The 24,993-nt window shown below is 37.0% G+C and overlaps 1 protein-coding gene across 1 annotated transcript in view; it reads right to left on the reverse strand.

Annotated features, from left to right (window-relative positions):
* Positions 1–6,556: 6,556 nt before the first annotated feature.
* Positions 6,557–24,993, reverse strand: part of KCNV1 (potassium voltage-gated channel modifier subfamily V member 1) — a 53,980-nt gene continuing 35,543 nt past the window's right edge. Inside the window, exon 2 of the mRNA XM_053715930.1 lies at positions 6,557–7,062. Within this exon, the coding sequence (XP_053571905.1) occupies positions 6,557–7,062 (506 nt within the window). The remainder of the gene's footprint in view (positions 7,063–24,993) is intronic.

Here is a 24,993-nt window from a genome sequence, read left to right on the forward strand (position 1 = left end):
CAGACAGATAATACAATTTTAAACAACATTCCAATTTACTTCTATTATCTAATTTGCTTCATTCTTTAGATATATCTTTTGTCAAAGAAATAGCAATGCACATGGGCGAGCCAATCACAGGAGGCATCTATGTGCAGCCACCAATCAGAAGCTACTGAGCCTATCTAGATATGCTTTTCAGGAAAGAATATCAAGAGAATGAAGCAAATTAGATAATAGAAGTAAATTAGAAAGTTGTTTAAAATGGTATGCTCTATCTGAATCATGAAAGTTTATTTTTGAATAAACTATCCCTTTAAGGAGGACTAACACAGTTGCTAATCAATACCTATAATAGTAAACTTATGTTAAAGGGGCATTCTAATGCAAAAATAAACTAAGTGTTTTAGAGCATGTTATTTTCCCATTAGTATTAGTGTTTAAACCCCTTAAGTAAGTTAAACACATAGATGCACTTAATTCTTGAGCAGGACACAGCTGGTGAGCTAGTTAAAAGCATATGCACATACCCAATCAGCAGTCATCTCCTTCTCAGTAGTACCTTTTACCAGGATTAAAGAGATATGAAAGTCAAAATTTAAATTATTCAGAAAGAGCATACAATTTTATTAGACTTTTGAATTTATTTCTATTATTAAATTAACTTAATTCTCTTGATATTCTTTATTGAAAATCATAATCTCACAAAAAAACATGTTTTCTAAAACCTTCTAAAAATCTATCCAGGAAACACATTTCAATATAGGTATTCTTGTATTCTTTATATTTTAACAGAATGTTTTTATGTGTATTGTTGACATAGCAGTAAGGAGAAAGAATAAAAATGGAAAATAAGACTACCCTATGACTCCTTAGCACACAGGTACCAAACGTGTATATGATTTATTAATCCCATGGTTAGTATAGTAAATAGATACTGTAGTATAACATAGGCATTATTATTATTAGTTATTTGTAGAGTGCTAACAGATGCACAATCATAGCATTTTCATGACTAAATGTGAAAAAAAATGCTACATTTTTGTTGTTAGGGCTTAACAAAACTCATATCCAGTTTATCCTTAAAAAGAATATATCTCCTAAAGGTACTCATTTTAGGGAAAATAACATTCCACAAACAGCTTTTTATCACGGAGAATGCCCAGTAATTGGCTTCAATGATCAGTGCTCTTTAGTTATATTTTGGAGCACACTTGTTTCTCAGCTCATTTTAGGTAGAATAAAAATGAACTATGCCCTTAAATCCATACCGAACATGTTTGTATATGCTTTCTTAATACTAATGCATGCATTACCCACAAATTTGCTGGATGACTTAGATTAAATACACAATCATATTTTTTATTACAGAACTAACCAAACAAAATGCTATTCTTCAATCATACATGGTAAAATATCCCTAAGAAAAAATGGGGGTAACTGATGCATCCTAATAAAACCCGTGACTACCACAGCACTCAAACCTGCAACATGTCAATGTCATTGGTCCTAAACTGTACCACACATCCTATTTAGGCAAATAAATATTAGAAGTAATATTCCACAAAAGGTCTTAATACATTTAAAGACCTGCCGCCGCACTGTCCCTGGTAGCTAGTCTTAGCAGTCACCAAACTCACCACTCCGATGACAGTAGGTGTCGGCGTCGCAGTAGCACGTGGCCCTGGTTGGGCTCAACATGTGTTTTTGTTTCTACCCGGGCAGCACCTCGGATGACCCCATCTCCATACAAGGATTGACCCACTGGAACCTGGGAGGAGCGTCTCAAGCATCATCACGTGACTGTTAGTGATGACGCTCAGACTCGGCTCTTCTCCTGTGTCACTGGCTGCTGCCTGGGCTCGCTCTTAACACCTCCCACCCCTCGCACAGGCTGAAGTGTGCGATCAGCCGTCTATGGGGATGAGGAGGCTGGGAGCTGCGCAGCAGCCAAATTTAGCATGTGCACAGACACAGTGCCATAGATTCTCTATCGCACGTGCGCTTAGGCCCTAGGGACCAACTATTAGATAGTACTACAGTGGCTGTGACACTGTGTGTGTATGTTCAAACAGTACAGGGGCCAGGCAGGGCATAAATAATAAAAATTGTATTAAAAAAACATTGAAACAAATTTATTTTTTTATTCTGGGGGTAAAAAAATATATAATTTTTTTCAATAGGGGGCTATTGAAAAATTATATATTTTTTTCTGGGGTTTTTTTTCTTTCTTCTGGGCTGCGGGGGGCACGTGCGAGTGTGCTCCAATGGAGTAGCCTCCACTGCACTTGGGCGGGATAGCTAAATGCTCCTTTAAGTTTGTGTTTTGTCCATCTATTGTATTGTTAAGGAAAAGTTTGAAATAAAACACTGAGTAAACAGAATATGTTTTATTCACACTTTATTTATGATGCTTCTTGTACAAAACTTATATTTTTTTAAGACAAAATCTATTTACTTTAGAAGCAGACTTCTTTTTTTCTATGATTAATCAAAAATCTATTGCAAGTACTTCTTGTAACCTTTATCTCTGCAAATGCAGAATTTAAAGGTCCGCAATAAATCATCTCATGAAATAACCAATTTATTAATTACAAAAAAGGTTAAGATCAGAAAAAAATCAACATTTCTTGAATTGGATTTTATTCTAATAACATTCAGAAATAAATAAATAAAAATAAAGCAAAAGCTCTGATCAAAACAATGGACCTGAATGAATGAATGAATGAATGAATGAATGAACTGTTTTATCTGTGAAATGGTTTTGCTGAAATTAAATTTGCGACTAAAGTTGAGTAAGGATAATAATTGGATTATATATTGTTGTGGAAGGAGAGCAGATGTTATTTTGAGGCACAATTAAGATACAATTTTTCAGAAGGAGTAGTGCTTGACTTATTTTTTTGTTTTCTTCTTACATTCTGTTAATATGATTTAATTCTCTTACTTTCATGGGCTCATTTTGTTGGGAAGAAACACATCTGTTTTTCGCATACAGAACTGCAATAATAAATGTCACGAAAGATTCAGCATTTTGCAGACATGAAACAAAGTGAAAATGTTTCGAAAATAAGTAAAGTTAAAGTGAAAGTCAATCCTAGCATTTATGAAACATACTTCATGCAGAAAGCTCCTTTATTTGTTTCAAATGATCGCCGTTCTTAGCTGCTCTGGCAAATTTATTTTGCTAAGAGGTGACGTTTTCACCTCTTGGCAAATAGCGTGCAGGAAATCCGTATTCCATGAGCGCCAAGCCGGATTTACCACACAGCTATTGGCTAAGAGGTCAAAACCTCACCTTTCAATCCAAACTGATCTGCCATGGGCTTCCTTAGCAGCTCAGAACGGCGATCTCTTGAAACAAATAAAGGAGCTTTCTGCAAACTTCATGAATGAAAGTCCCAATTAGTTGTTTGAATAATCAATCCTAGCGTTTCAAAAACACTAGGATTGACTTATTTCACTTTAATACAATAATGCTTTCAGAACTGTGATACTATAATCCCGTATTGTTTAAGACAGTGTGGCAAAAGCATGGTGATACATTTAAAAATACTTTACTAAAAAAATATGCACTCTATCTATCTATCTATCTATCTATCTATCTATCTAAATATCATCTATCTATCTTTCTATCTATTTATCTATCTATCTATTTATCTATCTATCATCTATCTATCTATTTATCTATCTATCTAATTACAAGTGGATTACAGGAGGAAAACAACTGTGTTATCCTTTCTGCAAGCGAGCAAACAATAATGCACAATCTGGTATATTTTAAGTCATTATAATTAAAAACAATGTCTAAGACTAGTGACCCTGTAATGCTATGTGTTTAATCCCCGCCAAGCTCCCTTACCATATGAAGCCAGATCGCTGATTGTTAGAGAGTGACAACTGCTGCTTTTTAGCTCACTATTTCAGACTTGCATAACCAAGCTTGTACTGTAAGAGTGCCAAAGCTATATATGTAGATTAAGAAATAGAGCATTGTATGTATAACATTAAGCAATACAGTGCACAATACACATGCACACCCCTGAGCATACCTAGCTATGCAATTATGGAAAACTGCTACATTTAATTATCAGAGGATACAAAAAGGTAAAATGTAAAATTTAAATTTGAATGATTTTAATTGTGTGCCATATATATAATGAAAGTTAAATTTAGATTTTCATCTCCCAGATGCTTTGTATATACAAACCTAATAAAGGATTTTATTTTCATCTATTATTACATAAAAATAACTGTATGTCTCCTACTTGTATTTTTAATTCAAATATCAGTATTTTGTGCAAACTCTGTTTTTATCTTTATCACAATGAAGATCTTTAAAATTGCTATTATAATATTTTCTGTGCATTTACTTTAATTATAATATATTTTCTCATATAAAAAATGGCTTTTAAACAAACCGGTATATAAAATTACTCCAGAATGCTTTAGTATAAAATCCCCTTTTATAAAAAATAAAACCCAATGAGTTAGAGCCAAATACAGTAAGGGTTCCAAGCTTCAAGATTGGAAAAGAACATTTAGAAACATCTATCTTTACAAGTTTACAATGTGTTAGTCGGTAGAGAAGGTAAAATAATAAACTATTTTCTATTCGAAATATAAGTGTTCTAATGGTAACTTCCTCTGAAAAAAAGAGATTTTTGAGACATAGGGGACGATTTATCAAGTTCCGTATGGAGCTTGATGCCCCTGTTTCCGTGCGAGCCTTCAGGCTCGCCGGAAACAGTAGTTATGAAGCAGCGGTCTAAAGACCGCTGCTTCATAACTTGTCCTTGTGCTCTGAGGCCACGGACAGAAATCAACTCAATCGAATACGATCGGGTTGATTGACAGCCCCTGGTAGCGCAAATCTGCAGGGGGCGGCATTGCACCAACAGTTCACAAGAACTGCTGGTGCAATGATAAATGCCAACAGCATATGCTGTCAGCATTTATCGATGTGCAGCGGACATGATACGCTACATCATATCATGTCCGCTCGCACTATGATAAATCTACCCCTGTTTTCATTTTTTCTCTTTTTCAGTTGTCTATTAAATGTTTCATTATTATTGCACTGTTGTAATATTATTTAGTAAACATATTTTATTCTATTATATTTTCAGTAAGACAAATCAAGAAAAGAAAATGGGAATTTTAGTAGCTAAGGTGCATATTCTATGTCTGTTACTAAAAACATTGACACAACTTTGAGCATCTTCCTTTTCTCCAAAGCTTATTTTAAAGTCAGAAGATGTATTATTGGATATAAAGCACTTGATTGAAATCTCATTCAACAGTACAGAAATTCTAGTTTTCCAATTATATGGCTCATAGGGTTAAAAAATAAAAATAGGATTATGTAAATGAAGCAAGACACTTTCTCTCCAATGTTAGAATCCACTCAAATTCTCATGAGATTATTTTCATCTACTTTATTGATCTGTAAAGTCTCTACACAGTTTTCTTGTAATTATATAAGCTGTCTCTTATTTAAGATAAACCTCATGAACTGCTGTGTTCTTAAGAGTCTGAAGAGATCTACTCATATCTTTTTATAATAGTTTATTGTACAAAATGGTCTATTTCATTTTCTTTACTTTTTTTCACTATATATATAATGAAGCATAATATATACACTTTAATGTCTTTGCTGCCAATGTTTTGTAGAACATTATGGCAGGGAAAGAATTGGAGTGAAATGAATGCTTTGGTTGGTGGCATTACGAATATAATATATCAATATGAAGAGGTAAAGGTTCGATAACACAGAGGAAAACATATAATAAACACATAAACATAACATATGCTACAAGATGTTCTATTTTTGGAAACAGAAAGCAGCTTTAAGTACCTGTGCAAAATATAATTTAAGGCTAGACTACAAGTGTAGTGCAATTGGTAGCGCAGGAAGCGCTTACACTAAGAATAACGCACAATCTGGTTAAAAATTTAAACCACATAATTTTAACATGGCTGAAACTTTTTAGAATGCAAAATATTTTAATGAGTACTGCAGGAAGCAATATTAGTGCACTGTGTGCTCATATTACAAGTGATGACTTAAACATTGTGCTTGAGCGTAATCCAAAATACAGCTGTAAAAGCTAGTGCTTTTTAAAGACCTGACGTAAAACCATAATTGTTAATAGTATAGCACAGAACTAGATGAAAAACTTTACTTCTGCACCCTCTGCTTAGCGCACCCTTGGCGTAGCACACTATCGGCTTAGTGCTCGAGTGGTATACTACATAAACATTACTGCACACCCCCTTAGAGCTCTATTATGTGAGGGTTTTAATGCAACCACACTGTCCATAAACTATCGCTTGGGCAATAAAAAAATAACTTAGATATTGTAATTATAATAATATGAGCATGAAAATAGAAGCACTATTGATTCCGAATTGTTAACGCAAAATAGCATTAATATTTTTACTCCACTTGTAATCTAGCCCTTAGTCATTATAGAGTAAAGCTGATATCACTCAAACAATTTTAATGCCTAAAAGGTGAGTTCAGGAATACTGGTATGGATACAATGTTTAAAGCATTAGAAAAATATTGTACAAATCACCAAAAATCATCTCCACCACTGCTTCTTGTACTTGCTCTCTCTCTGCTTTTTAGTCGTAACATTTCCATGATACTTTTAGCATAGATGTCTCTTAAGTTAATATTGACTTCGCACTCTGTTGTATTTTTCATGAGTTTTTTCAAAGCTTCCCGCTGACGTAAAGCCGCTTCCTTCATTTTCAATGTAAAATAGCAAGCTGCAAAACGATCATTAATGATGGCAATAGGCAGGGCCAAGACTAATATTCCAGACAAAATGCATAAAAAGGCCACAATTTTCCCAGATGTGGTATCAGGTCTAATATCGCCATATCCGACTGTCGTCATAGAGGTTGTAGCCCACCACCAGGCACATGGTACACTTGTAAATGTTGTGTCAGGGGCATTGTGCTCAACAGCATATTCTAGAGCTGAGAATATAGAAATCCCAACTGAGAGAAATAGAAGCAACAATCCAACTTCTTCATAGCACTGAGCAATAGTCATCCCCAAAGACTTTAAACCTGCAATACAAGAAAACAGTTTATTATTAGTATTTATATATTATCTTACAATTCTACAAACACTGTACATGTATACTTAAAGGGCCATAATACCCAAATGTTTAAACACTTGAAAGTGATGCAGCATAGCTGTAAAAAGCTGACTAGAAAATATCACCTGAACATCTCTATGTAAAAAAGGAAGATATTTTACCTCAAAAGTTCCTCAGTAGCCACATCCCATTGTAAAGGACTTCTAAGCAACAAATCAGTATGTCTGTCCTGGGACAGCTGAACTCTCATGTTATTTCCCTATTCAGTTTAGGGAAGTTTACAATGAAATCTCATGAGAGTTAAGTCAAATCTCATGAGATCACAGTAAAATAGTTCATGACCTCAGCACTGCTGATGCTGATTGGCTGCTGTTCATTTCTTCATTTTTTTTATTTTTTTTACCTGCAGCTGGGAGCAGCTGAGTAAAACTTTTTACACAGAACTAACTCTGCTGAGCTGAGGAGATTATGAGGTAAAATATCTTTCTTTTTTACATAGAGATGCTCAGGTGATATTTTCCTGTCAGCTTTTTACAGTTATACTGCATCAGTTTCAAGTGATTTAGCATATGAGTATTATGTCCCTTTTATTATATGGAACTCGGAGATTCTCCTGAACTCCCATCAAAGGGCTATTAAAGACCTTTGGAATAACTATCCAAAGTACTATTATAAACATTTTCAATATAAGATCCGTTTGAAAACCTGCTTATTGTACCGTCTTGAAGTTGCTTTGCTCTGTGTAAACTCCACCAATACTTTTCACTGACAGAACTTAATAATGGCATTACTGTACATCAGATCTTTGACCTCCTGAAAACTGATTTTGGGCCATTTCTAAAGAAGCGTGCTCATAATTAAAATATGTTAATAAGACTGTTAGTTTGAATTTGCAATGACTGCAACTGTTTATCAGTTTTAAAATGTTAATTATAAAATTACTCAAAACTATATAAAACTATTAATTGCACGCATCAAGAATCCATATTACATAAGTGATTAAGCATATCCTCATTTGGGTCCTCCAAGTGACTTACAGGGACAGTAAAGTGAAAACTAAATGTTCAGACAGTGCATACAATTTTAAACAACTTTCCAATTTACTTCTGTTATAAAATGTGCTTAATTCTCTTAGTATTTTTTGTTGAAAAACATACTGAGATAGGCTCAGAAGCAGCAATTTACTACCAGGAGCTAGCAGATGATTGGTGGCTGCACATTTATGCCTTTTGTCATTAGCTCACCAAATGTGTCCTGCTAGCTCTCAGTTGGGCATTGCTGCTCCTTTAAATTGGCACTAAAGTAAAAATAAAAATTTCAGGATTCAGATAGAGCATGCAGTTTTCAGAAACTTTCCAATTTACTTCCACTATCAAATTGAGCACAGTCTTTTTATATGCACACTTTCTGCAACACCAGCTACTACTGACATTGTGCAATAATTCACAGTGTAAAAATATGAGTCTGTGATTGGCTAATGAATGTCACATGATACAGGGGCGCTGGCAAAATGAAGTAAATTTGGAAATTTGTCAAAAAAAAATCTACTGCTCATTTGAATTCTGAGTAAATGCTATAGAATTATATTTTATTATATACTTGTTGATTATGCAATTCTACTGTATTTGATGGCCCTTTAACTCCTTAGAGACCACATTGTACCCAGTACTCCTGCTGGCGGCGAGTCCACGTTTTTAAATAAGGCAACGCCCATAGAAAGTCTAGTCGCATACATTGTATGACGCTGGTCGTTAAGGGGTTAACAAAAGAAAGCAAGATAATGAAGCATATTTGATAATAGTAGTAAACTTGAAAGTTGTTTTTAAATTGTATCCTTTTTCTGAATTATAACCCTTTAATTGTGCAGCTATTTAAAATACAAAAGTAACTACTCGTTTCCTGAGATGGGGTCCTCGGTATGGCCCCATCTTATGCTCATCTTTCAATTCAGTTTTTTGAGAACATTAATTTTATGCATCCACATATTTAAAAACTGATATGATAATGCCTATAATGAGGTTTTAAGATACAAGGATGTCTAGGAAAGATAGCAGAGTAACTATAATTTTTCAGTAGCCCTCTGACTAAAACTAATGCTGCATGCTATAAGTTATCTACCCTTCACCACCAGTAAAGTATAACTATCACATTTTAAATGGCTAATCCGTAAGTAATGATAGTGAGCCAACAAATTAAAAAAAATAAAAATAAAATTATATACAATACATTTATGCAGAGTGGATATCACGCAAATATATTTGATGTCTTTGTGATCCTTAAGGGATCTTAAGGTGATCAATGAATCAGCAGATGGTCTTATATGTGTTATCACATTGTATGATGCCTTGGAATACTTGACAATGCACAAAGAAATAGTTGTCACATCATTCAGTTAGATTTGACTTTACTACTACAGAAAAATAGTCATGCACATCGGAATTGTCAATTTGATTGATCGTTATGCCACATATTGATGTAAATGGATACTCTTCATTTCTTTGTGAAACAAATTTTGTTACCTAGTGTTAAACCTGGTACCATTGTCTAAGTTGCATGACATAAAAAAAGTCTTATTCTGGGAAATATTTTAACCACCTTCATACCAATAAAAAATTTCATGTCAAACACTATGGGTCAGATTATGAGTGAAGTGCAAACATTTGTGCAAAAGCTATAAGGGGTTTATCGCAGGTGTTTGTGCTTTTCGGGCTTAAAGCTGTTATTATGAGTTGAAAGTAAACGTAATCGCTTGCGAACAATCGCTATTTACACTAGAAGGATTCCCGTGACCTCAGAGCTCTGGTTAACTGTTTCGAGAAAATAAAAAGTTGCACAAAACACATCAAAAATACATTACAAAGTACACTTATAACACGATCTAATAGAAATTATAAAACATATTGCACACAAATGTTATCAGGACTCAAAGATATGAGACACATGTATTATTGAGATACATACATATGCATCTCTAAAGATGCATATGTGTGTATATATGTAAATATATATATATATATATATATATATATGTCTATATGTCTATATGTGTATATATATATATATATATATATGTGTATTAATATGTGTATATATGTATTTATAGACATATATACACATATAAACACATACATACACACACATATATATATACAGAGAAAACCCAGCACTCACTTACAAGCTCTCAGCTAAGATTTAAAAGCAAAAATGGAAAGGTTAGTCACCACATCTGGCCAAATGGGACAAGCTCAGGTACCACGTCAAGGTCCTTTCCAATACCTGAGACCCTAAAACAGCCACACAATGCAAGCTTTCAAATCCAAACAAACTGAAAACAAGGGAAGGGTGCGCAGGAATAAGTAACCACCCTAGACATATACAAAACACGGAAGGGAACTGCACTCTCATACCGGACCGGGTACACATCCCATGACCCTGCAACATGCTCAGCCCTGGGTGCCACTGGCACTCACAGGAAGCTGTGCCGTCCCCAGAGCCACAAGCAGTTAACCCCAGACAGGTCTGGGTGCAAGAACCATAGGGAAAATTACAAAGCAAATTAATACAACACACAGAGAAAACCCAGCACTCACTTACAAGCTCTCAGCTAAGATTTAAAAGCAAAAATGGAAAGGTTTGTCACCACATCTGGCCAAATGGGACAAACTCAGGTACCACGTCAAGGTCCTTTCCAATACCTGAGACCCTAAAACAGCCACACAATGCAAGCTTTCAAATCCAAACAAACTGAAAACAAGGGAAGGGTGCACAGGAATATGTAATCACCCTAGATATATACAAAACACGGAAGGGAACTGCACTCTCATACCGGACCGGGTACACATCCCATGACCCTGCAACATGCTCAGCCCTGGGTGCCACTGGCACTCACAGGAAGCTGTGCTGTCCCCAGAGCCACAAGCAGTTAACCCCAGACAGGTCTGGGTGCAAGAACCATAGGGAAAATTACAAAGCAAATTAATACAACACACAGAGAAAACCCAGCACTCACTTACAAGCTCTCAGCTAAGATTTAAAAGCAAAAATGGAAAGGTTAGTCACCGCATCTGGCCAAATGGGACAAGCTCAGGTACCACGTCAAGGTCCTTTCCAATACCTGAGACCCTAAAACAGCCACACAATGCAAACTTTCAAATCCAAACAAACTGAAAACAAGGGAAGGGTGCACAGGAATATGTAATCACCCTAGACACATACAAAACACGGAAGGGAACTGCGCTCTCATACCGGACCGGGTACACATCCCATGACCCTGCAACATGCTCAGCCCTGGGTGCCATATATATGTGTGTGTTTACATAAGTGCAGTGGAGCACTTTAGTAGATGAAAAGTGTTAAACTGTTTATTTACTGTACATATTTCACATTCCAATGTTCTGCACTTAGCAGAATATGTTTTAAGTATTTATAAATAGATATTCCTATATATATCTGTATATATCTATACCTATATATAATCATTTATATTTATAGATACAGATATATATGGTGTAGCATTATACTTTCAGATATATGTTGAAGTAATTATTTATGAATATATAGAACATATTCTTTTATGTGAAGAACATTGGAATGTGAAATATTCATATTTTCATGTCGGGTTAGCGCACATGAGAATATGCAATTGGGTTTCCGCAAGATCCGGGTGTTAGTTTTTTTCCACTTTTTTTGCTCCATTGACCTCTGTGGGGAATACGTGAATTTGTCTTTTTGCACTCATCGGGTTAGCGCACAACTAAAAACAGTTTACTTTCAACTCATAATACAAACACAAACCGATGAGTGCAAAAAGAAAACTCTTGAGTGGTAGTCTTAATTAGCAATCCACTTTTAATCTGGCCCTATGTGTGGTGCACGCAAAAAATCCCATGCTTGTTTGCCAAAATTCACCCCAACTTATGCCAACATCTTTATGGGTTGGTGGTCTTTGCAAATTGAAACCCTTACAGGAGTTTAATTAGAGAATATAAGAGATACATCGATGACTTACTCTTTGTATGGACAGGTTTTGAAGAAGATATACATGCATTTATTGGTTATCTTAATAACAATCAGGTCAATTTACAATTCACTTATTCGTTTGAACATACTAGTATTCCTTATCTGTATGTTACATTAATTGGTAATTCAACATCACATAAGGTTGATATGACCCTATATAGAAAACACATTACATCTAATTCTTTATTACATGCCAATTACATGCCAATAGTAACCACCCAAAGCATACAGGTTTTGGAGTGGCGAAAGGCCAGTTTATACATATAAAGCATAATTGTTCATATGATTTCCTGTGAGAGGGTGATATTTTTAAATCACAATTGTTTGAAAGAGGATATTCTCAGAAGACTTTATTGTTACATGCTACAGTCTAGTAATAGAAATATTAATTTTGACACATCTGAACCTGTATATATTACTAGATACATTTTCAGGATATATGTACTATTATAGGTAAGCATTTGCCAATATTAACAGCAGAGGATAGTCTAAAGGATTTTGTTTCTGGTGGTTGTAATTTTGTATTCAGGCAAGGTTGTACCTTGGTTAATATTCTGTCACCCAGCATGCTTAAGATTAAAAAACTTAGAACAAGCAGTTGGAGTTGGATTGATATTAAGAGGCCTATTTATGAAATGTCTTTTGGACCTGATCCGACAGTGCAGATCAGGTCTGACAGACATCACTGAATGCGGAGAGCAATACGCTCTCCGTATTCAGCATTGTGCCAGCAGCTCTTGTGAGCTGCTGGTGCAACGCCGCCCCCTGCAGACTTGTGGCCAATCGGCTGGAGGTGTCAAGTCGAGTACGATCGGGTTGAATTCCGACAATTCCTGTCCGCCTCATCAGAGCAGGCGGACAGGGTTATGGAGCAGCGGTCTTTAGACCGCTACTTCATAACTGGTGAAACACAGGCCCTCAAGCTCTGTGCGGAGCTTGATAGATAGGCCCCTAAGGGTCTATATAAATGTCACTTTACTAAATATATAGCTTGTAGTCATGCATGGGTAACCAGGAACTTCCAATCTAGAACTACACAAAAGGTCTATGATTTAACATGTTGTACTAACCGCTGCACTGCTTTTGTGGTGGCTTTGGTTGAATGCTCCTTGTGTGAGTAACAGTATGTAGGTTGCACTACTAGGGAGGTCCGTATATGAATTAGGGAACACTTAAATGACATAGACCAAGGTGCAGAATGTTCAGATCTGGCTAAACACTTTATTTTGAAACACAATCAGGATTTTACCCATTTTATATGGCAGGTTATTGAGTGGGTTTAAGGCCCCTCGAGAGGAGGGGACAGAACCACCAAACTCCTTTATAGGGAGGCCTTCTAGGTATTTCAGTTAAAGACCAGGAGACCTCATGGTTTCAATACTGAGGGTGATATCATCAATTTTTGGAAACAAGATTAGTTCTCTAACTGTGCACCAAGCTACATTTTGTAGTTTGAATGTTAGATACCATTGAGCTACAAAAAAACATGTAATCTGGTTAAATGTTTTTATTATGTTGCTTTGTTGCAGATAGATTACTAGTACTCTTTTGAATCGCATGTAAAGAGATAATAAGTTAGTTTAATCGATTTTGCCTAAGCCTACATAGGATGAGTATTTTTTAGTAAACATATGGGAATTCTGATTTAGTAGAAATAAGATTTTTATACCAATTTATTGAATTATGGTATTTATGATTCTATGGAAGAGTATCTTTTATACTAACAGATCCAAACAAATGCAGACATTATTTCCTTTGCAGAGCTTATATTTTAAATGTACAATGTAACCAACAGTGTGAAATGTGTCTGTACCTTTAAGATCCTCAGCAATCAGCAATTGGCTGCTGAAAATTTACTATATAAACACCCACTTTTCATTGAGCTAATACATCTATGAATAAGGGATATATTGCCGAAATGCGTATGACTGCTATTATGTTGTTGATCTTTTAAAATAAAAAATAAAAATCTATGTTCTCCATTGAATAAACTTTTTTTTTCTGACCTAAAAGAGCTTGGAGGTTCACTGGTCTGCTTGGACATTTGGAGTATGTTCATTTGCCGGTCTGTATTTTTTTGTAGGTAAGACTTCTGACAACCAGAGGACATATAGGGGTAGATTTACCAATGTCGGCCCGACATGATACGCTGTAGCATATAATTTCTGACAGACATCACTGAATGCCGACAGCATACATTGTCTGCATTTATCATTACGCAAGCAGTTCACAAGAACTGCTTGAACAATGCCGCCCCCTGCAGATTCGCGGCCAATCTAGCAGGGGGTGTCAATCAGCCCGATCGTATAGGATCAGGCGGATTGAAGACCACAGCCTCAGAGGCAGCTGACAAGTTATGGAGCAGTTGTTTCCGGCAAGCCTGAAGGCTTGTGTGGTAACAAGGAGAACAAGGGCCATTCTGCCCTTGTTAAATCTACCCCATAGAATAAACCATATGTTCACCATAAGGAGAACTTTTAAAACTGGCACATTGCCAACACAAGAAAGAGGATCTCCGACTTTCTGATACTTTCTGATCATTGATCAGGTACCATCCCCAAAGAATCTAGTTGGATTTTATCTTGGACATTTAGAACCCATTAAACTTACAATAGTTTGAGGTATATCATGCATATGTATTTTCAATGGATTGTTAAGCTACACAATTAAAAAAAAATATGTTTTCTCAGCGGTTTGTAATGATGCTTCTCGCCCAAATTATCTAGGATTTTTTGAGTTTGTTTCTCAGGTGCATCTATTATCAGGCACATACAGATATGATATAGTGCCTTTTTCAGTTTGCTCCCAATATGACAATAGAAATGTTATGAAATGTAATAGAGGGTGTCCAAATGAACCATGATCTTTTTTGTGATTGGACACCAGTATCATAATAGCTTACACATACTGAGTCTATTATCTTAGTTAATCTGCAATTAACTTTTCTCACATGTATCTACAGGAATAATTTTGTGTTTCATTATTGTAATTTTGAAATTGCTACTTTGATATGTTATCTTGAGATATAAGCATTGGTGACTAGTTATTTATAGTTACTGGTCAGTCCTGCAGTCTTTTTGTTCACATCTTTATCATAACAATATATCTAAGGGCTTTAAGTATAGAGTCTAGTTTTTTGCCTAATGCATTGATAACTTGAAATTAATTTAGAATACTGTGCTAGTGTATTGACTCATAATGCTAATTATGTTCATTATATCTTAGTAGTTTGGAGCTGATCAACATTTTTCCTCTGTAAAACAGCTAACCTGTTGGTCGTAAGAAGCAGAACTTAGAATATCGTGCACGCGATAACCTATTCCCCAATAGAAGTAAATGGAGCAAAAAAAGTGGGAAAAAACACCCTACACGCTCGTAAACATGATCGCATATTCTGATTTTTTTTTGGTACTATATATACAGTATATCTATACCTATATATATATATATATATATATATATATATATACAGGTATAGATATATACAGATATTTATAGGAATACATATTTAGAAATACATAGAACATAATCTGCAATGTGCAGAACATTGGAATGTGAAATATTTGCAGTAAATACACAGTATGATACTTTATAAATTATGAATATTGCATAAATATGATTTTACATGTTTTCATCTACTTAACTGCAATATGTCTATATACAGTATGTGTATATTTGCTACCTCTTGTCTCTATAACAAACTACATTATTCAATTACTCCTTCTCCCTCTCCACCTGCACTATTCATTAGCCCATCTCTCTTAAACTCACCTTACTTTTGTACTCATGAACTTTACCTATTCCTAACCATACTCTCTCCCCCCTGCACCTTGCCTCAAAAACAGTCTCATTACTGCAAATCTGTATCTCATCTCATGTCACTCTCCCTCTTGCTTATACTAATGGCTGGTGACATCTCCTCTAATCCTGGTCCCCAACAACTTCCTAGCTGTGCACATCCATGTGTACCGTTCCATAGACTCAGAAAGCAAAACTCTTCTAACCTTACTCACATTCCTCTCGCACCTAAAGCCACTACCCCTTTCACTTGTGCGCTCTGGAACTCTCACTCTGTTTGCAACAAGCTCACTTCTATACATGACCTCTTTATCTCCCGCTCCCTCAACCTTCTGGCCCTAACAGAAACCTGGCTCTCTCCCCTAGACACAGCATCCACTGCTGCTCTGTCACATGGGGGTCTACACTTCAGCCACACTCCTAGGTCTGGTAATAGACAAGGAAGTGGTGTAGGAATTTTACTTTCCTCTAATTGCACCTTTCAACAAATACATCCCATCTCTTCCCTCACATTTTCCTCATTCGAAACCCACATGATTCCCTTATTCTTACCCCTGCCTATACGTGTTGCAGTCATATACCGACCCCCTGGCTCCTCAACTCAATTTCTAGATCACTTGGCTGCCTGACTACCTTATTTCCTTTCCTCAGACACCCCTGCCCTCTTTTTTGGCGACTTCAACATCCCTCTTGACAATCCCACTGCCTCCTCTGCAAGACAACTTCTGCAACTTACTTCCTCTTTCGGTCTGTCACAATGGACTAATTCTCCCACTCACAAAGATGGTCACTCCCTTGACCTGATCTTTAGCTATTGATGCACTATTTCAAACTTCCCAAACTCCCCTTTTCCTCTTTGTGACCACCATCTCCTTACTTGCAACATATCATCTCTCACTACAACTATCCCTCCTTCTACTCCTCACACCAAACTTCACAGAAGCATTATGTCATTAGATCATCAACAGCTTGCTAATGGCCTTGAACCTCTCCTCTCATCCATATCCTCCTTTTCCTGCCCTGACCAATCTATATGTCACTATAATTCCACCCTTACATCCATCCTTGATAATCTGGCCCCTCTTACCATAGCTCAGAAATCACACACTCATCCTCAGCCCTTGCATACTACTCTAAGACGGTACCTACGCAGATGTTCCATACTGCTGAGTGGCACTGGAGAAAATCTCGAAGTTCAGCTGATTTTCTTGATTACAAATTCATCTTGAACTCCTACTATTCTGCCCTTAATCTCTATAAGCAACATTACTTCTCTACTCTTATCTCTACTCTTTCTTCAAACCCAAAATGTCTGTTCTCCACTTTCAATACTCTTCCCCGCCCACCACCACCCCTAATACAACTTTTCTGTCAGCTCAAGACTTTGCCAACCACATCAATAACAAAATCAACTCCATCAGAAACTAAATAAGCTCTCAACATATTTGCATTCTCTCACTCCCTCAAACGCTCATAATCAACCACAACCCATATATCCATAAACTTAGCTCTTTCTCACCTGTTACTGAGGAAGAAGTTTCTGCGCTCTCACCTCACTACCTGTCATCTTGACCCTATCCCCTCACAGCTACTCCCTCCCTCTCTTCTACCATTACCCCTATACTCACACACATTTTAAACCTCTCCCTCAGCACCGGTATATTTCCCTCATCTCTAAAATATGCACTGGTCACACCTATCCTCAAAAAACCTTCTCTTGATCCAACCTTCCCATCCAACTACTGCCCTATTTCTCTACTCCATCTTGCTTCAAAGCTTCTCGAAAAGCTAGTATACGCACACGCCTATCCTATTTCCTTACATTAAACTCCCTCCTTGACCCACTGCAATCTGGATTTTGTCCCCATCACTCCACAGAGACAGCAATCGTTAAGGTTACCAACGAACCTACTTACAGCAAAATCCAAAGGCCACCTTTATCTGCTTATCCTCCTTGATCCGTCCACAGCCTTTGGTACTGTTGACCACCCTCTTTTGCTCCAAACCCTCCAATCTTTTGTGACACAGCCCTCTCATGGTTCCATTCCTACCTGTCAAACTGTAACTTTAGTGTAGCCTTGTCGGGGCTTCCTCTACCCCATCACCACTTTCTGTCAGGGTACCACAAGGCTCTGTCCTCGGTCCCCTTCTCTTCTCAATCTACACGTCATCATTAGGTTCCCTTATAAAGTCCACAGGTTCCAATATCACTTGTATGCCGACGACACCCAAATCTACTTCTCTGCACCAGACCTATCTCCTTCCTTGCTAACCTGTGTCACTAACTGTCTTTCTCACATATCTTCCTGGATGTCCTCTCACTACCTCAAGCTAAATCTCTCCAAACCTGAGCTCCTTATTTTCCTCCCTTCTTCCAAAATTTCCACCCCAAATCTCTCTGTAACTGTCGAGAACTCTATCATTAACCTACCCCGCATGCCAGATGTCTTAGGATCACATTTGACTCAGATCTTTCTTTCACTCCTTATATTCAGTCCTTGACTAAATTGTGCTGCTTCAACTTTAAAAACATCTCTAAAATTAGACATTTCCTTACACAAGACACAACTAAGATTTTAATCCACTCTCTCATCCTTTCCTGCCTTGATTACTGCAACTCTGTCCTCTCTGGTCTTCCTAGCTGCCGCATAGCTTCTTTACAATCCATAATGAATGCCTCTGCCAGGCTCATCTTCCTTACACGTCGCTCTTCATCTGCTGCACCTCTCTGCCAATCCCTTCACTGGCTTCCTCTTGCCTCTAAGATTAAACAAAAAATTCTCACTCTGACATACAAAGCCCTCAACTGCACTGCTCCCCCCTATATCTCAGACCTTGTCTCCAGATAATCTCCCTCCCATCCCCTTCACTCTCCTCATGACCCCCTATTCTCCTCCTCTCTTGTTACCTCCTCACACTCCCATTTACAGGACTTCTCCAGACTGGCTTACATCTTGTGGAACTCTCTGCCTTGCTCCACAAGACTCTCCCCTAGCTTTGAAAGCTTCAAGTGCTCTACTGTTCAGGCATGCATACAATCTACTCTAAACTTTCTTTATACCAGTTCCTCTCGTTCATTGCTATCTCCTTGAACCCCATTAGCATGTAAACCTAAGAGTCCATCTGTTTGTAGAATCACATTCTTAAGAGCTGACTACAAAAGTGCAACTCTTGGCAGGGCCCTCTACCGGTTTGATCCCTACTCTGCCTATGTTTATAGCGCTGCAGAATCTGTTGACGCTCTACAAATAACCGATAATAATAATAATATGTATTTATGTGTTTGTATGTGTATATATGTCTGTAAATATATATACAGTATATACACATAAATACATATGTACACATATAAATATATATATAGAAGAAGAACTGAAAAGCTCACAGTTTCAGAATGGAATTACGGTATAGTACAATTGGAAAAAATAAATAATGAAAGTATATTACAGAGTTTTTATATATATATATATATATATATATATATATATATACAATCATTAATTTTATATTACCATCTTAAAGTGTTTAATTTCCCTTTAAATATGAATATTGCATAAATATGATTCTTCATTTTTTCATCTTATTGACAGCAAAAGGGCTCCAGTGCACACATATATATATTTCCCTATGGGAAAAAGGGGCAACCAGACACGGACTCCTTGCTCAGTGTGCTTAGAGGAATATAGCTACAACTCACTGATGAGGCCCAATGAAGGCCGAAACGATCATCTGGGGTTGCTGTGTTCCTTGTTCAGAGAGGAATTGTCTGGTATTTCGTCGCTGGACTGACCATAATAGGCGGGATCAGACTGATATACTACAGGAAAGTTCTACTCTGTGAAAAGCATCACTGGGCTAAAAAGCTGCACCCAGGTGGTAAATCGCCATAGAACAGACTAACAATGTTATTGAGCCAGTTGTTCATTCCTGTGAGTGCACTTCTCTCTGTATGTATTTAGTCTCCCTATGGGAAAAAGGGGCAACCAGACACGGACTCCTTGCTCAGTGTGCTTAGAGGAATATAGCTACACCTCACTGATGAGGCCCAATGAAGACTGAAACGATCGTCTGGGGTTGCTGTGTTCTTTTTTCAGAGAGGAATTGCCTGGTCTTTTGGCGCTGGACTGACCGTAATAGGCGGGATCAGACTGATATACTACAGGAAAGTTCTACTCTGTGAAAAGCATTACTGGGCTAAAAAGCTGCAGCCAGGTGGTAAATTGCCATAGAACAGGCTAACAATGTTATTGAGCCAGTTCTTCGTTCCTGTGAGTGCACTTCTCTCTGTATGTATTTAGTCTCCCTATGGGAAAAAGGGGCAACCAGACGTAGACTCCTTGCTCAGTGTGCTTAGAGGAATATAGATACACCTCACTGATGAGGCCCAATGAAAGCCGAAATGATCGTCTGGGGTTGCTGTGTTCCTTGTTCAGAGAGGAATTGCCTTGTATTTTGGCACTGGACTGACCATAATAGGCGGGATCAGACTGATATACTACAGGAAAGTTCTACTCTGTGAAAAGCATCACTGGGCTAAAAAGCTGCACCCAGGTGGTAAATTGCCATAGAACAGGCTAACAATGTTATTGAGCCAGTTGTTCATTCCTGTGAGTGCACTTCTCTCTGTATGTATTTAGTCTCCCATGGGAAAAAGGGGCAATGAGACGTGGACTCCTTGCTCAGTGTGCTTAGAGGAATATAGCTACACCTCACTGATGAGGCCCAATGAAGGCAAAAATGATCGTCTGGGGTTGCTGTGTTCCTTGTTCAGAGAGGAATTGCGTGGTATTTTGGCGCTGGACTGACCGTAATAGGCGGGATCAAACTGATATACTACAGGAAAGTTCTACTCTGTGAAAAGCATCACTGGGCTAAAAAGCTGCACCCAGGTGGTAAATTGCCATAGAACAGGCTAACAATGTTATTGAGCCAGTTGTTCATTCCTGTGAGTGCACTTCTCTCTGTATGTATTTAGTCTCCCTATGGGAAAAAGGGGCAACCAGACGTGGACTCCTTGCTCAGTGTGCTTAGAGGAATATAGCTACACCTCACTGATGAGGCCCAATGAAGGCCGAAACGATCATCTGGGGTTGCTGTGTTCCTTGTTCAGAGAAGAATTGTCTGGTATTTTGGCGCTGGACTGACCGTAATAGGCGGGATCAGACTGATATACTACAGGAAAGTTCTACTCTGTGAAAAGCATTACTGGGCTAAAAAGCTGCACCCAGGTGGTAAATTGCCATAGAACAGGCTAACAATGTTATTGAGCCAGTTGTTCGTTCCTGTGAGTGCACTTCTCTCTGTATGTATTTAGTCTCCCTATGGGAAAAAGGGGCAACCAGACGTGGACTCCTTGCTCATTGTGCTTAGAGGAATATAGCTACACCTCACTGATGAGGCCCAATGAAGGCCGAAACGATCATCTGTGTGTTGCTTGTTCGCAGAGGAATTGCCTGGTCTTTCGGCACTGGACTGACCGTAATAGGCGGGATCAGACTGATATACTCTCTGTGTATATATATATATATATATATACTGTATATATATATGTCTATATGCCTATATATGTATACATATGTATTTATGTGTATATATGTCTGTATATACATATATAAATACATAAACAAATATGTAAGCACATATAAACATTTTTTTTCTAAAACCTGAGACCTCATACCTTTGAGCCCTTTTAACTTTTTTGTGCAATTTTTAAAAAAGTATTTTTATTAGATGGTGTTATTATGAGTGTAAGTTCATTGTACTTTTCAAAGTATTTTTGATGTGTGTTTTGTTTTTGTTTTTAAATTGCTTTGCAAAACAGTGAACCAGAGCTCGGAGGATGCGCTATTCCAATGTGCGTTAACTTCAGTATCACTGAAGAAGGGCACAAGTACTCTGGAGCGTCAAAAAAAAATTAAATATCACTTTTGATTTAAAGTCCAGTGAGTGCTGAGCCTCGTATCTTTTACTGTATATACAGCTCCTTACACCCTGGCAGTTGTAAAGAAATCCTTATATAACAGTGTGTATATATATATATATATATATATATACATGCATATATATATATATATATATATATATATATTTATAAGAATATAGTCTTGAGAAAGGCCTAGTCTAGGCCGAAACGCGTTGGCATACTGGTGAGCTTTGTTTTAATTACCTATATTATATATCATATACAGTGATAAAAAATAAGGAAAGAGGCGCCGTATGTGTGAATCCATAACCATAAGCATCAAAAGAAAGAAGGACAAGTGCAGGGTACTCACAATATATGAAGGCACTCAGATGTGCCTATAGAGCACATATATATATATATATATATATTTTGGTTATAATATTAACATAATATGTTTTATAGGTTGTTTATAGACTTTGGGAGTTATAGTAATATTATTGTGGGAGGGTGAGAAATCACTGAGTTGTAATTCACAACATTAAATACAATGGATATAGACACATAGAAAGTGGACCTGTGGTAGTAAAAAATTACCCATGTTGGTAACGAGTGTGTGTAAAAAAATCTTTTTTGGTACTGCTCCGGATACGGAGAACTATGCAGAATGGAGATGGTTCAAAAGAATGGAGATGGTCTGGGAGAATAGACAAAGTGCGGTGCTACTAAGGCTCTCCTTTGAGGGAGCTTGCAGGGTAGTCATTTGCGAGACGCCGACTGAAACTGATATAGGATATAGATATAGATGGGACTACTGTTGGGGATCCCTGTTGGAGGGATCAGCTTCCCATTATCAGACTAGGACATACATGTTTTTTTACTACTGGGGCTTGGCCTGACAGCTTAGTAGTGTAGAGAAGAGGTGTGTGCTGCAGATTGAAACAAGGGCGTATGTACAGACAGAGGTGTGTAGCTGCTGTCGTTATTTGATTGGCCGGGAGGTGGGGGTTAACCGACCTATCGCTTACTCCCACGTCAGACGCCATACAATTAGGGTATATGCCGTGTTAGCACGATCTGTCTGGAGATTGCTAATAATATAGGCACAAGATTTGATTAATACCATTGGGACAATGTGTAAGGATCCACATTTAAACACTCGACAAGAAGTAGAGAGACTTAGATACGAATATATGAATATATCATTTATGTTATCTGAGCTATATAACAGACATAGCAGAAAGATAGATATGAATGGCTTATGTGATTTGGTGGCGTACGCCAGAATAAGTGTGGTCACATATAGGTGGATCTACACAGTTGATCTAGTGTGTATTTATAATAATATAATAATAACAATAATCCACCTATTATTCCAGCTTTCCCCAAATTGTTTTACTATTAATATATACATCGCTCTGGTTTTTCATCCATTGAGGTACAGTATAACATTTAATTAACAATAATCATATATATTTTGTGTTTTTGTATAACGGATCTCACATAGTGGGGAGTGTCATGAGATGTGTCCAGGTGCCACAACTTATGAGCAATTAAACAAAGGGCTTTTGTGATTGGCTCTTTTGGTTTTGTAAGGAGGGGGAGTTACAGGTAGCTCAGGTCTATTTAAGATGTATGTTTAGAACAGAATACATGCCTGATGAAACGGTGTATGCCGAGAAACGCGTTGCATGCTGTTACTCATAATAGATGAGTGATATATGTTATTTTTTAAAACTGTTTTTACCATTATTAAACCCATTTTTATCATATATCCTCATCTCTATTTGATTATTACATTATCTGAGCTACCTGTCTATCCTGTATCCTGTCTGCTGGGGATTCTTCCTGCTGCTTATATGACACAGCCAGCTGGTTTGCTGTGAAAGCCAGCCTGCCCCTATTGACACATTTGAGTGTCTCTACAGAATGTGAGTACCCTGCACTGGTTGTTAACTGACTATTGGGTCCTTACAGATTCACACAGTTTGTGCGCCCTTTTGTCTTCTTTGCACTCAGCTCCTGAGCCTTATACTGCTGGATTGACCATCTGAATTCTACCGCACGATCCTCTGGAGTGCCTTATACAGCTAGCTGGTGTGCTGTGAATACCAGCCTGCCTCTATAGGCACATCTGAGTGCCTTCATATATTGTGAGTACCCTGCACTTGTCCTTCTTTCTTTTGATGCTTATGGTTATGGATTCACACATACGGCGCCTCTTTCCTTATTTTTTATCCTAGATTTGCTGACCTGTGGAGGGTGAAGTTAGAGTGCGGCCTCAAGTTTATTTAGAACACATACTACAGGATTATATTGAACTGTTTTCCATCTGGGTGTGATCCATCCACGGTTTGGGACTTTGATATATATGCCTTACTAATGGTTCTATACATCAATTGCTGAATATTATAGGCAATTATTTCAATAATATATATATATGTGTATTTATATATATTTTTATGTATATGCACTTGGCAATTAACTTATAATTTTTTATTGAAGTACGGCGGCTAATTACATATCACACACTACAGCGCCCCCTATTGGGTTTCATGACCCTAGTATTATAATATCATATACAGTGTTGCACTATTTGTTTCTCTTTTGTTCCCTTTTAGGTATTTTATCGATTTATTTGTTTGTTATGGATCTTACCAAGGATTTTTAACGTCTGAATTAAGGATTTGTTTTTACTAGATCTTTAGTGCTTTTTAATATTATCACTGATTTTCTATTTTTGTCTTTTGATATTTTTGTCTTTTGATTTTTGTCTTTTGATTTTTGACCTTTGTTTATCATTTGAATTCAAGTTTTCCACGTGGATTTTTTCACAATTTATTTTTATTTTTATACACCTCACGGATTTACAATTTTTTAATTTAGCAGCTGAACCACAATAATTTGACCCACTCAACGTTTACATTCTACTATTATTGACTTCACTTTATATTTCTACACGTCACTTTGGAGGAAACACTACTGGATTCACTTACATATAACCGGTTGAACATTTGAACATTTTTTATGTACGCCAATTTTTGTGAAAACTATTTTTTTTTAATGCAATTTTTTTTTTTTGTGAATGCTATTTTTCTTTGTTGAAAGCTATTGTGTGCACTCAATCACTCACTTAGGTTGTTTATATTATTGAATGTACATGTCCTTCTAACTCCTCAT

The sequence above is a fragment of the Bombina bombina genome, chromosome 5 (genome assembly GCF_027579735.1).
Source record: "Bombina bombina isolate aBomBom1 chromosome 5, aBomBom1.pri, whole genome shotgun sequence".
Classification (NCBI taxonomy): Eukaryota; Metazoa; Chordata; class Amphibia; order Anura; family Bombinatoridae; genus Bombina; species Bombina bombina.